The 14,134-nt window shown below is 40.7% G+C and overlaps 1 protein-coding gene across 10 annotated transcripts in view; it reads left to right on the forward strand.

The window, feature by feature from the left end:
• The window catches only part of MAP2K5 (mitogen-activated protein kinase kinase 5), a 264,501-nt gene that overhangs the window by 148,766 nt on the left and 101,601 nt on the right, over window positions 1-14,134 (forward strand). For all 10 annotated transcript variants that reach the window (XM_069597653.1, XM_069597650.1, XM_069597649.1 and 7 more), the window contains one exon: window positions 4,893-4,964. In XM_069597653.1, the coding sequence (XP_069453754.1) occupies window positions 4,893-4,964 (72 nt within the window). The remainder of the gene's footprint in view (window positions 1-4,892; window positions 4,965-14,134) is intronic.

Consider the following 14,134-nt stretch of genomic DNA (forward strand, 5'->3'; position numbering starts at 1 on the left):
TGAATTGAGCACATTACATGGATTTATTTAGTCTTCAGACAACTCCATTAGGTATACATGTTGTCTTTATTTTACAGGTAAGGAAACCAAAGGTGAAGTAACTTTAGCCCAGAATCTCAGAGCTGGCCAAGTAGTGATGGTCAAGATTTAACTAGGACACCAGCTTCTAGTTTCTGGTGGTAGCACATTAGGTTATTTGGACCAACTCTTCTGCTGAAAAATGCTAATTAAAATACTTTTTAAAACCATCTCAAATGCACTGAAGAGCTAAAAAGACAACTGGGGACTCCCGGGATGGTTTTCAGAAGGAAACCTACAACAGAGGGGAAACAGAATGTTAGAGTACCAAAGCTACTTATTCCTGAGGATATTTTCCTGTATTGCTGAGGATATTTGTGTGTGTTGCAACTGTGAATGATAAGGGGGCTCCCTTAAGACAGAGGGTCTCAGAGGAGATCTTCCCCATACTATGCTGGAAGCTTGAAGAGCCCCCTACCCCACCAAGTACAAAAGCAAACAAACAAACCAGAACCAAAGCCGCTCTTCCCCATCCCAGGGAACAAAAGAGCAACAGGAAGAAAAAAGGGGGAAAGTTGTGGCCACAGATTATCTCTGGCACAAATTTGTACCCCGGATGTTTGTATATGTGACCTGAGTTAGAAAAGGAGCTTCATGTTGAGAATACTGTTTGAAGTAGACACATCAACCTGAGGCCTCAGAAAACCTCTGTGAAATTTTTTTTTCATGAACAAAAACTGTAAAGCAAAGAAAACCAGGCCCACAAAGAAACAGAGCAAACCAAAGAACCAGTAGGAAGAAAGGTTGCAAACAGACTTAGTTCACAAATTTTAGAAGTGACATAGTTGATTTAAGAAAGTCCCAAACAAAACTACTAGATGAAAATGAAAAACTCACTATTTGGTAGCATGTTGAAGACGAGAGAGAATTAGCGAACTGGAAGATAGATTGAGTTAGAGCAGTGTGACTGCAGGACCCTGTCTAACCTGAATGTTCTACTACCCACATAGTGATCTTGCCAGCTTAAAACAAAACAAAACAAAACATTGTTTATGATATTTATGTATATATATATATTTTTTAACATGCTGTTGTTGTTTTTCAGTCACTCAGTCATGTCCAACTTTTTGCAACCCCATGGACTACAGGACGCCAGGCTTCCCTGTTCTTCACCATCTCCTAGAGCTTGCTCAGATTTGTGTCCATTAAGTCCGTGATGCCAACCAGTCGTCTTCTGTTATTTCCTTCTCCTCCTGCCTTCATTCTTTCCCAACTTCAGGGTCTTTTCTAATGAGTCAGCTTTTGGCATCAGGTGGCCAAAGTATTGGAGCTTCAGCTTCAGCCTCAGTCCTTCCAATGAATATTCAGGATTGATTTCCTTTAAGATTGACTGGTTTGATCTCCTTGCAGTTATTCCATACTGACCTAAAGTTTTGTGCATACTTTGTTAATTTTCTGAGTAGCCTAACCCTGAGCAGAAATTCCTTTATGGGAAGAAGTAAGGGATGGGATGTACCAGGTATCGTCCTCCTTTTGACAAGTAAACCCTAGGGTCTTGTGTTATGAGAGAATGTAAGTCGCTCAGTTGTGTCTCACTCTTTGCGATCCCATGGACTGTATGTAGCATGCCAGGCTCCTCTGTCCATGGAATTCTCCAGGCAAGAATACTGGAGTGGGAGATTCCCTTCTCCAGGGGATCTTCCCAACCCGGGGACTGAATCTAGGTCTCCTGCATTGCAGGCAGATTCTTTACTATCTGAGCCACCAGGGAAGCCTGTCTTTTGTTATAAGTAGAGACAGTTCTGGAATGAGTTAACTAAATCTGGGTCCTAGGTTAATGCCCAGTCACAGCAGTAAGTGGAGAGGTGGAGTGTGCATGCCATCTTGGAGCAGTGCTCTTTTAAGATCCTCTGGCTTTTAAATCATCACCACTCCTTAGTGTTCTCATTAAGAACAGACCAGAGTTTTCCCTCTACACTTAAACTTCAGTGCAGAAGTGCTTCAGACAAGAGTCATATTTTTCCTTTTATTAAGCTTTCCGTACTGGTGACAAATATCATATCAGAAAGTAACCTAGCTTCTGCTTTTTAACTGAAAAATACTCGTCATAGATCTCTCAGTAGTGTGGTACCTGGCTGCTGGCTTTGTTTTGTTTTGTTTTGTTTTGGAGAGAAGAGGACAGAGCGGGCCATCTTGGCTTCAAGTGTGAGAACAGATTTGGGTTGTGCAGTCTTAGGCCTTCAAGACATGGCTCCATAAATTCAGAATGTATTGGGACTCATCTTGTACCCACGTTAGTTTCAGCAGCCTGGACACCTTTTTCTAGTCCCTACTACTGTACGAATTGTTGAGGGCAGACCTGTGGAACTGGCTGCCTGCTGTGTGCCAGGCATGGTACTGGATATGAGATAAGAACCCTCCTTGCCTCTTAGACTATCAACTGGATGGTTACAACTCAGTGCAATAAATTAATATGAAAGATATGAAGAGCATTTTAAAGTACAGAGGCAGGGATTCATAATTCAATCTGAGGAGTGGAAGAAGTTTTCACCTAAAAAGTGTGGCCCTTTAACAGGGCCCTAAGAAGGGCCCTTTCTGTGCACCAAGTAGGGACAAGAAAGGAAGATTGTCCCCTCTGTAGGAAACAGAGACAAGTTTAATGACTGGGGCCGAGTTTACTGAAGATTCACCCAGAGAAATAACTTGCTAAAATGAAGGTCTCCCAGAGCCACCTCCAGAGATTCTGATACTGGAAGTTCATTTGTAATAAGCACCTCAGGCAGTTCTGTGATGATGAGCCCAAGGCTGTAGTTTGAGAAATACTGACCAGGTCAAGACTAGTGTGTGGCTCTTCTAACTTATAGTTCGGAGGGGCCGTTTGACACACAGCAAAGAACTTCGGTTTTGCAGTCAGATGTTCCTGGTTTGAATCCTGGCTGTGTGCTTAAATAATACATTTAGTACTTAATCCATAACGCTACACTTTGGCAAGTCATTTAATCTTACTAAACCTCAATTTTTACATCTGTAAAATGAGGGCAATATTTGTCAGGTTATATGAAGTGTAGAGGATATAGAGTATCTAGCCCAGTGTCTGGGACAAACTAGGTGGTCATTCAGTGGTAGCTATTATCCTTTCCCAGTAGGTACAAATTAAACCTCTCTGTGCCTCATTTGCCTTGTCTGTTAAATGGGGATGATGAATAGTGCCAGTCTAGTATGGATATTTATGAATCTGAAGCGAAATATGCATGAAAAGCACTTAGAACAATGCCTGGCACATGGAAATTCTTCAGTAAATGCATGGAGTAATGACGTCGTCATTGATGATGATGACGATGGCATTACTCCTATAACTGGCTGGCTGATTCCATATGGATGCTTCCTATTATGAATTGATCTCGCTAGAATTGGATAATGAGTTCATTCAGATATGACCGTGGAACTTGAAAAGTGATGGTAGCGGGAATTAGAATATTAAAAAAAAAAGTATGAGGGGATTGGAATGACCATGTCTGTTAGCGGCTTGGCAAAATGGTCACATGACTCTCGGCCCTTGGGAAGAATTATTCTTGGTAGGAAAGGTATTTTACAAATTAAATAAATAAAGGAAGGGAAGTAAGACAATCCATCCTGCTACCTCAGGGTAGGGCTTTATGTAATTTTATGAAAAATGGTCCCAGGAGAAGACAGTAAATATACTGAGATAGCCTGGTAGGTGGGAGTGGGAAGTAGATTAGAAAGTTCGGGTCCCAACTAAGCCAACTCACCTGAGAGTATGTGGCCCACAGCTTCCATACCCCTGGTGTATCCCCTGCTGGTGAGTGGTGAATGCCCATTTCTTCCATCTGCAGTGAACCAGACTCACCCTGACTCCAGTTACTAGTAAGGGTGGCTCATGCAGGCTTTCAAAAGATGATGGCTATGGTGACTTCCAAGAATTCCAGGGATGGTACCAAGAAGAGAGTATGGTACTGGGGGCCAAGAGGTATGGGTCATGATCCTAGCCCTGCCGTTACTAGCTCTGTAACCTTAAGCAGCCGTTCCATCTCAGTGAGAACTCAGTTCCTGTTACTCATTTGCTCCTGTGTTCGTTCAGAAGGCTTCTGTGAAGTACCTTACTGAATGCCAAATCCTGCAGGGGTAGAGAAACTAGGCAGCAGCCTCGTCAGTATGGAATTAGTCCTGTTGAACTAGAGAGTGTGCAGCTAATTGTTAGAACAAGTATTTTCTACATATCTTGAATGGAGGACCAAGAGTCCCAAAAGGACATTTCAAACTGTTCCCTGGTTTATATCAAAAAGAAGCCTGATAAATGGGATAAAATTTTGAGCAGTAGGTAAATCTGGGCAAAGGAATTATGGGTTTTCTTTGTACTAGTCTTAATCTTAAAAATTTCCTACAAGTTTAATATTATACAAATAAAAACTTTTAAATAGCAGAATTCCTAGTGATTCAGACCCATTGCTCAAAATGCAAATACGTGATAATATTATATAATGTCCTGTAATTTGTCACTCGACATCTAAGACCACTGGATTTGGTTTGAGTTCAAGTCTCAGCTCATTTACTAGTTTAGGACTTTGCCTTATATCTCACAAATGTGAGCCTTCATTTTCTTTATCTTAAAGATAACAAAGTTTCCCTCACAGGATCTTTTTGAGGATTTCAATAAGATTATATCTAATATATCTGTATTACCTATACAATTTCTATGGATTATCTATATAATACACATATATATAAAATTATTTTTCTGTTCCTAATGTGCTGTGAAGACGTTGGTGACTCTGCCTTAGCTGAGCTCACTTGAGCATATGTGTTTCCTGGAGTAGCTTACATCAACTCACAAGCTCCCTTCTGTTTTCCTTCAGCCTGAAAGAATTTCAGGGGAGCAGTATGGAATTCATTCTGATGTCTGGAGCTTAGGAATCTCTTTCATGGAGGTATGTTGATTGCAAATAGATGCTCTTATATGTATCTGTACCAATATATTCTATTAGGAGAAATGAAGATTTGGAAAAAAAAATTAAACTTCCAGTGTGTTATGTGTATATGTAAACAGAGGTTAACTCAGTAGTCTTTATTTTGATACCCTTACATGACTATTCTAAAGTGCTTTTTCTCGCAGATCACCTGTATAAAACTTAGCTGGAGTGCTTCTTAAGAATACAGGTTCCCAGACTCCCATCAAAAGACCAGTTAAATGCACATCTCTAAGAATTAGCATTATTAACATGTTCCCAGTGTGATCCTTATGCACATTAAATGTGGAGAACCTAGAAATTCCAGGAAAAGTATGTGTGATAGCAGCCTTGTTGGAAGGCATATATGACTTCTAGAGGTGATTACCTTATTAAAGAGTACAGCCCTACTCATTTGGATGTATAATTTCTATATGTTTGCATAGAAAGAAAAAACCACCTTATTCCAGTGAGAATCATATCACGTGTTGCAGGACAGAGTACAAAATGATTTGAAGGAGGATAGGTATATGTACATAGCACAGTTTTACTGTATTTACTCTTTACAGTGTTTAGAATGCACTTGACTTTAGTCAGCTATATGTACCCCCACTAGAACTTTGTGCTAGGGCTTCTGTACAGGGATTGATGGTCTGTAAGGAAATGCACAGAGTTTGTATTAGGTGGAGATCTGGCTCAGCATGAATTACAGCAGTACAGCGCCTCGATATCCACCAGTGTTTCAAGTGATGTGTCTTACACGCATTTATTCAGATAAAAGAGAACACTTTAAAAAAGTAAAAAGAACTCCTTAAATAAGATCATGGATAGAGTTGCAGTCACAGTTCCATCACCTTTTTTTTTTTTTTTTTTTTTTTTGGTCAAATGGCTTTGTGTGTGATTTTTGCAATGCATGAATGCAGTTGAATTTCTAAGGAGATACCTTCAGAGTGAATTCACCTGCACTATAGAAAGAAAGCAAAAATATTCAGTGTTTATTGAACCATATTTTTCTGCTTCCTCATGAAAGGGGCTCTAAGAGGAAATACAGTATATATGCAACAGCTGAGAGATTGGCATTGCTCATGGACAGATGCTCAGAACTGAGTCTCCCAACAGAATCCTGAAGGGCGTGTCCAGTTAGCCTGTTTCAGGGAAAACTAGTACCTTTGATTTGTGGAGCTCAGCTCTAGCTGTTATATAATTACCCTTTGTATATTTTAAATCATTGTCATTGAGTATATTTGATAAAAGACCAGATATAGTGTGGAACATTTGAGAAGTTGCATGGTATAAAGATGAGAGTCCTAGACTGGGAATGAAAGACCTGGGTTGCAGTTCTAGCTTTGCTCCTGGTTTTCTGGGTGGCCCTGTGCAAGCCCCTGTGCTTAACTTTGGGCCTCAGTTTCTTCTTCTGTTAAATAATGATCTCTAAGCCCCTTTCCAGAGTAACATTTTATGACTCTCAGCAGTCTGCTCTTGCCTTTCTTTAACTTTCTGCAACAACTCTAGAATTGTGTGACTTAAAAACATGCAGAAGCATAGCAATCCTGTCAAACAGGGTAACTAACAGAGTGAAGATTTAGAGCACACCACTCCTTCCTTTCATATTCATTTCTTCATTCCATGTACTGAGCTCCCGCTATGTCTAGACAGGTAGTGGGGATATAGTAATGAAGGACACTCTATCCTTGATTCTTGTGAAGTTGCGTTTGGTGAGGGGGGTGGAGTGCTTGGGACAGGAAACAGCAGGATAACTGAGTATAAAATTTGTCAGGTGGTGGTAAGTCTTACGGGGAAAAATGAAGTGGAGTCCTCCTTTCCGGTAAAACAGCCTTTGAGCTGAGACTTGAATGGTATGAAAAGAGGGGGCCATCAGGCAACAGCAAATAATACGAGAGACCTGGGTTACTTAAGTGGAGTTAGCAAGGAAGAAATGGGAAAAAACACATTCAGAGTGGTAGCTAGGGGCCACATCATATACAACCTTGTAAGCCATGGTCAGAATTTTAGATGTTACTCTGAGACTAAATTATCTGAAATATGTTTTCACAGATAGCTGGGTGCTCTATGGAGCACAGAATATAGAGGGACAATCATGGAAACAGGGAGACTAGTTAAGATAGGTAGGTAGACAGATACTTAATAAATAGAACATATTTATGTTGCATATTGAAATATATGTCTGCCAGCATTTTCCTGAGTGCTCAGGATGCAAAGATTAATAAAAAGAGACTCTACTATATAGGAAGGGAGATTGCCATTGATGTATTTGGGATTTTGTTGATCATGTTCATTTATCCTGGAGGTAAACTAATAAATAGTCTCTAGAAGACTGAAGAAAACAGACTTGTTGAATTTGTAAGATTACGGTGTAAGGAACTGTGTGAAAAAGAGCCAGCAGTGAGTGTGAGACACTTGGAGGCCTGAAGGAGTGCCCTGGCCCATGCAATAAAGCGGGGAGTAGAAAAGGACCACTGGTCAGGAGTGAGGGCTGAAAAGCATCCAGTGTTTTACCGCTCCCTGCGTTTTAAAGTAGATGCGGAGGAGCCAGATGTTAGGAGGAGGAAGAGGTGGCCTTAGAGGCTGTAAAGTGCAGTGTGATTAAGATCATCACGAAGAGTTGTTAAGCGCCTCTGTGTGTGGGATACTTAACTAAATGCTTTTGAAAGGAACTGTGTGGTCATAGTCTCTGTATTCTGGGAGCTTATGACCCAGCAGATAGGCGAGGGAGAACAAATGACCAAACACAGGTAATGAATTAAGTTTTTAGAGAGAAGAGTAAGGCCCTGGCATGTGTTTTACGGGTTTCCCTGGTGGCTCAGTGATAAAGAATCTACCTGCCAATGCAGAAGAGGCAGGTTCAGTCCCTGGGTTGGGAAGATCCCCTGGAGAAGGAAATGACCACCCACTCCAGTATTCTTGCCTGGGAAATCCCATGGACAGAGGAACCTGGCAGGCTGCAGTCCATGGGGTCACAAAACATTTGGGCCATGTCTTAGCGACCAAACAGCAACAATGTGTTTTATACCAGATTCATTTGGGGTACAAAAATATGTGATGTGAAATAGGAGTTGAGGCTTTGAGTCCAGAGATGACAAACTGTGTGTGAGTCAATAAGGAAGGGAACCCCAAGCTTCTTTTTTTTCAAGGAGCAGATGTGATAAGAACATTACCTGAAGGGGTTGGGAAGTCAGCCCAACAAAGGCACTTAAGGACTGACTTCTTTGTTTTCATCATGGTGTGCTAGGAATAGATGTGGTAAGTCCTTTTCAGAATCACTGTAAACAGAGAAAAGTATGAATCTCAATAGCATTTTAAAATTCTGAGTAGAAAATTGTGTCCTGAAACACAGTTAACATCTTCAAAGAGTAATTGCTGCTCTTCTGTTTATCCTCACCTTTAAAAACAAGGTTCCCTTCCTAGACATGCACTGTAGAGAGCAGACACTTTCATTCATTCAGTAATCATTGTTTAAGTACTTACCATGTAGTGAACCTTGAAGAGTGGAGCACACTAAGATGAGGAAGGCCTGCCTGTGATAGAGAAGACAGACACTGAAAGCCCAGAGCAGTGTGACAGTCGTTAGTGAAAATGAAGTACTCTGAGCCACAAAGGTTCAGCCGGGGAGAGCAAGACAGGTTTCTCAAAGGAGCTGACAGTTGAGCTTGGTTGTCTTAAAGGGAGTTGCCCCTTGGAGAAAGAAGGAAGAGATGGAGGAGCCCTTCCCCATCCCCCAGCACACTCTAAGATGGGATCTTTGTAAACCTTTCAGGAGAGAGCAGGTGTCCAAGTATGCAGGGTCTACCTACTTGTGTAGATACCTTCCTCAAAATGATTTGAGTCAATCAGTTTGTTCCCCTAGAGTACCAGGTGGTAAAGAAACAATGGGGGAGGACTCCCCTGGCGGTGCAGTGGATAAGAATCCATCTGCCAGTGCAGGAGACATGGGTTCGATCCCTGGGTTTGGAAAGATTCCACACACCGCAGAGCAGCTAAGCCCATGTGCCACAGCTCCTGAGCCTCTGTACCCTAGAGCCCGGACGCCACAGCCACGGAGCCCTGTGCTGGGACTCCTGAAGCTTGTGCGCCTGGAGCCTGTGCTTCACAGCAAGAGAAGCCACCACAATGAGAAGCCACGAAGAGTGGCCCCTGCTCACCACAACTAGAGGACGCCCATGCAAAGCAGCAAAGACCCAGCACAGCCAAAAATAAATAAACTAAAATTTTAAAAGCAGCGATGGGATGAGAATGTGGGAAACTGAGCAAAGGACTTTTCCTGAAATTTCACAAGAATCAAATAGAGACAAGATGGGATCTAGAGTTTCTTTCCCTTCCACTTCTACCTAGCACCCTCCCACAAATCCCATAAGATCTCCGAGGTTTTTGGTGATTCAGAAGTCAAGAGCCTGCCTTCACTGCTTTAAACTCCTAAAGTACAGGCTCACCCTTGCCTGCCTTTTTCATACTGCCCTTCCCTTGTTAACGTGCCGTCACAGTCCCCATGGGGAGTCATAACAAGGCCTCTCCCCACACTCTTCCACAAAAGATGATGCCACATGCTGCTAAAATGTGCCATTTAAAAAGTCACAGGTACATTTGTGCCTTAAGCACAAAATCTTTAATATCAGACTGTCTTTTATCCAGCAGCAACACTGCCCCCATCTTCTCTCAGTTCAGTATCCCTCTTTCTGTGAGATAAAATGGGTCTTCTCCAGGATTTTGTTAGCTATATATAGTATTTGGATTTGGCTGAAGTAAGGTAAAGGATGGAAGTTATCCTTAAGAAGGGAAAAAAATGAGATTATTCAGCTTGACTAGAGCATGGTGGTTTTACTAAGATTTCAGCCCATTTCTGTGTTTTTTGTTTATGATTTTCAACTCAGACCTTAAAATGTGTTGTAGTTCTCCTCATGTGAGTTATAGAACAAAATAAAGGTCATTGCCATGTAAGGGGTTTATAATGGGGAAAAGAACCCACATGGAATAAACTGCTCTTCTTCCTTGAGGCTTTGTGACAACAATCAGCGTGAAAATGAAAAAAAGAAAAGACGTGAGACCACTAACAGGCGCACACAATGTCTAAACTAGGACAAGCTGGGAGATCGATCCTGCTCTAGAATGTTTGTTTGACTCGCGTAGAGAGATCCCACCGATTCAGTTGACCAGGTGATTTTTGGGACCGTTCACCCTTCTTGCTGCTCTTTAAAGACTTCAGGGCTACACTTTAAAATGAAAAAGAGTGTGTACACTGTAAGAACTGATGGCCTTCATTCCTGGGGGCAGGGAGTGCCTGAAGCACTTTCGGGCAGTGTTTCTTCCTTTCAGTGCGTCTCTCTTCTCCCACGGAATGAATGGCTTGAGAGTCCCACGGTTCTTTCTCACTAATTAGTTACCCCATTCGTACTCTTTTTTCTTAATTTATTTTAATCAGAGGCTAATTACTTTACAATATTATGATGGTTTTTGCCATACATTGACTTGAATCAGCCATGGGTGTACATGTGTTCCCCATCCTGAACCCCCCATCCCACCATTCATACCCTTGTGTCACTCAAATCACAACACAAATCTCTAGGAGGGAAGTAAGCACTCATATTTGGGAAAGCTGGATTTTTCAGCTGGTCCTAATTGGGTCAAAAAATGAGTCAGCACACACCCTCCTCTATCCTTGCATTTATAGCGCCCAGGACGATGCACACACATCTAAAAAAGGCACCAGGTCAGTCGTCAGGGTTCTTCCTCTCACTGAGTATGCTATCCAAGTACATGTTCTGGTTTGTGATTCTCTTTGGCCGGCTATTATAAACTTACTAAGGTCGGTGGTGAATAATCTGACAGGCAGACTGAAAGCCCCATCTTTAGCACCTGCATTTTGCTCTTTTCACTTGGGTCCTCCTCGCTCTTTCTGCCTTTGTTCACCTCCTCTTTCCAGCAGTCTCTTGAGTCCAAAGCACAGAACAGTCTGGCTCAATGTGCTTGGTTAATTGGAGTGTCATCTCGTCCTCTGAGACCCCTTTTCAGCATGATCACTGTTTTACTGATGGTCTGAATGATGTGTTAAATGATGAAAGCAAGGTCCATGGCTTAGAAAAATGTCTCTAGATAGGTGAAGAGCACATTCAGAGAGTCACACGAGGTCATTGTCATCAAAGTAGCACCGTCTTCTGAAGATTTGATGGGTTGTATTGTTCTGACAGAGTTAGAGTTTTTCTTGTGAGCTTCAAAATCACTTTAACCATGTTAAAAATATTCAAGGAGCACTGTGCCGTTCACTCTATGTGGAGTATCATTTTCTTCTTCTCCCCAAGATACAGTTTAAATACCCATCCTTTAAGACACCAACTCATCTCTCCAGCTGAAGGTAATTTCTCTTCTGACCTTCTTCTGCATCTTCCTTGGAGCATGTGCATTTTTCACTTTGTATTATATTAATTTATTGCTATGTCATAGATCCTTATGACAGAATTTAAATCCGATTCTCTCATAATCTCCTGCCCTCTCTAGTAGTTTCACTGCCCTAATGGTTACTCAGGAAATCTTTGGGGCTCAATTTTTCCTTACTTTTGTAACAGTTTTAAAATAGTTTCTGAAAATAAAGATCAGAGTTAAAGTTTGATGAAGTCGTTAACGTAAGCACTCACAAACATTTGCTGAATGGATCACAAGTGTTTTGAGTGTGAAGATGAGTTTTGATGCAGACCTGGATTCAAATTCCACTTCAGCCAGTATAAACTATAGATCCTAGGGTAAATCATTTAATCTCTTGGGGCCTTTAGATGGAAGCTCCATTTCAGAGCTTGTGAAAAGGTCACAATGAGAAAATTAAGCTATTATCCCTTCTCTTTAAGAGGAATTACCTTTTGAAATGTTCACATATGGGTTCAAAAAGCCTACAAATTAGGGTTAAGGGCTTTCCTGGTGGCTCAGATGGTAAAGAATGTGCCTGCAATGTGGGATACCCAGGTTCGATCCCTGGGTTGGGAAGATCCCCTGGAGAAGAGAATGGCTACCCACTCCAGTATTCTTGCCTGGAGAATTCCATAGACAGAGGAGCCTGGCATTGAAGCACATGCGTTATCTTCCACTCTCACCTCAAACTCCACTGAAAACAGTCATAAAGAAAAATTTTTAAAGCTTTATTAGCATGCAGAAAGGGAAAGGAGACAACAGGCTACCAAATTTTGGGTGTGGGAAAGCAGATGGCCAACAGTAAAGAACTTAAGGGAACCGAGAATGCTGTAGCCTGAAGCCAGCAGTAGAGGAAAAAGAAGCACCTGACTTACTTTAAGCCACTGAGGACGCTCAGGAATTGGTGGCACCAGGTATCTGAAGCTAAGAGTGGAAGTGAGGCCAGGGAAGAGAATTGTTTCAGTCTGTCTGAGAAACAGTTAAGCTGTTGAACGAATAGTTACGCTGTCTGACTCAGAGATTCTTTCCTTAACTCATTCACCCTCGTAAACCCTAATACACAAGAGGAGTTTGTGTAAGGAGTTTGTTAGGAGAGGAGTAAGTAGAGGAATTTCTCTGAGAATAAAAGAAGTGATACCTGGCACTGTAGGAGGCTGAGTCTCATTCCTGATGCAGAGGCATTAAATGAAAGTTCAGCTTCTAACTGTGGAGACTCCCAGCCGTCCTACCACACCCTGTTTCTGGGACAGTGGCAGCCAAGATTACCTTTCAAGTAGAATATTGCAAGAGACCTTCTCAAGGAAAATGTGACCAAGGGGTCTTAAAGATCCAGGCACTGGGTGTTTCCTATGGAAACAGTCCAGCTAAATGGCATTACCTAAGCCTACAGGCTCCATCCATAAAATGCAGTTTCAGTCAGAATTTACTCTTAGCAAAATTTTACTCTTAGCAAAACATTTGAGGAAGGATTTTAAGGTAAGAACAGACCTAAAATAACTAAAAAAGAAAAAAACTTGGAGAACTTAAAAACTGCAGAGGAGAAACATTCAAATGAGTTATATAATATTCTGAGGGATAGGAGAAATTATGGCATCCAGGAAAAAAAGAACAGGCTGCAGTAACAAAGGAACTTTCAGATGACAACAACAAATCAGAGAGAATTGAAAATTAGAGAAAATTAGGCAATCTGACATGAAAAACAGGTTTCAGGAAGAAGGAACAGAAAACAAAGGGGAGGAAATCATCAAATGTTTTGATTTTAATTTTATAATGTGAAAGAAATATTTATATGTCATTTGAGATGGGCTTCTTCTTAATATTCCTACAGGAGGAAAAAAAAAGCCCTAACTTTTTAAAAAATGACATATGTCAGTGGTTTCACCCAGAGAAAGTAAATTTTTGTCAGAGAATCATAAATTATTGAATTCCCTGTAGACATCTATAATAGAATTTTCCCAAGGGAAATTTAGCATAAAATGTGCAAATAGTTGATTGTAACTACCTTGTCTTGTGGGATTCTGAAAAGCTGTTAACACATCTAATTTTTAAAATTTTGCCTTTATCCAACTGTTGAATGGATATCCGATGTCTCATTAGATATCAAGAGAATGAACTGTGATTTTCTATGTTTATGAGCAAACACATGAAGTATATTGAGCTATGTGAAGTGAAAATAAAAAGTATTGAAAAAGTGACATGGATCACTCCACCCAGTACCGTTGACAGAAGTTTCTGGAGAAGTGTGGTGAAGAGTGTGTCGTTTTTTTTCTCTGATATATTTTCAGATATTAAGGCTATCATCCTCACTCTTGAACTGTTAAGAGTTCACGTTTTGCATTAACCAGAAATGCTGGCATCACCACTTATAATCAGTGTTATCTTGGCCAAGTCATTTTGTTACTCCAAGTATCAGTCTCTTATCTGTGGAACAAAATAGCATTAGTATTAATAAACATTAATAAATATCATTAATAAAATAATATAACATCAATGCATTGTTAGTATAATATTAATGTATAATTAATATAACTGATTAATTTACATATATATTAATATAACATTAATAAATTTTATTGAACACTTCTTATGTGCCAAATACTTTACTGGGTGCTGGGGACACATTGATAAATAAAACAGGCATGTTCCCTTTCCTTGTTGAACCTACAATTAATTAGGAGACAGGTGATAAACAATAGTAATAAACATATATATATTTTAAGAAGGCACTTTGAGAAGTAAGC

This window comes from Ovis canadensis, chromosome 7 (genome assembly GCF_042477335.2).
Source record: "Ovis canadensis isolate MfBH-ARS-UI-01 breed Bighorn chromosome 7, ARS-UI_OviCan_v2, whole genome shotgun sequence".
NCBI lineage: Eukaryota > Metazoa > Chordata > Mammalia > Artiodactyla > Bovidae > Ovis > Ovis canadensis.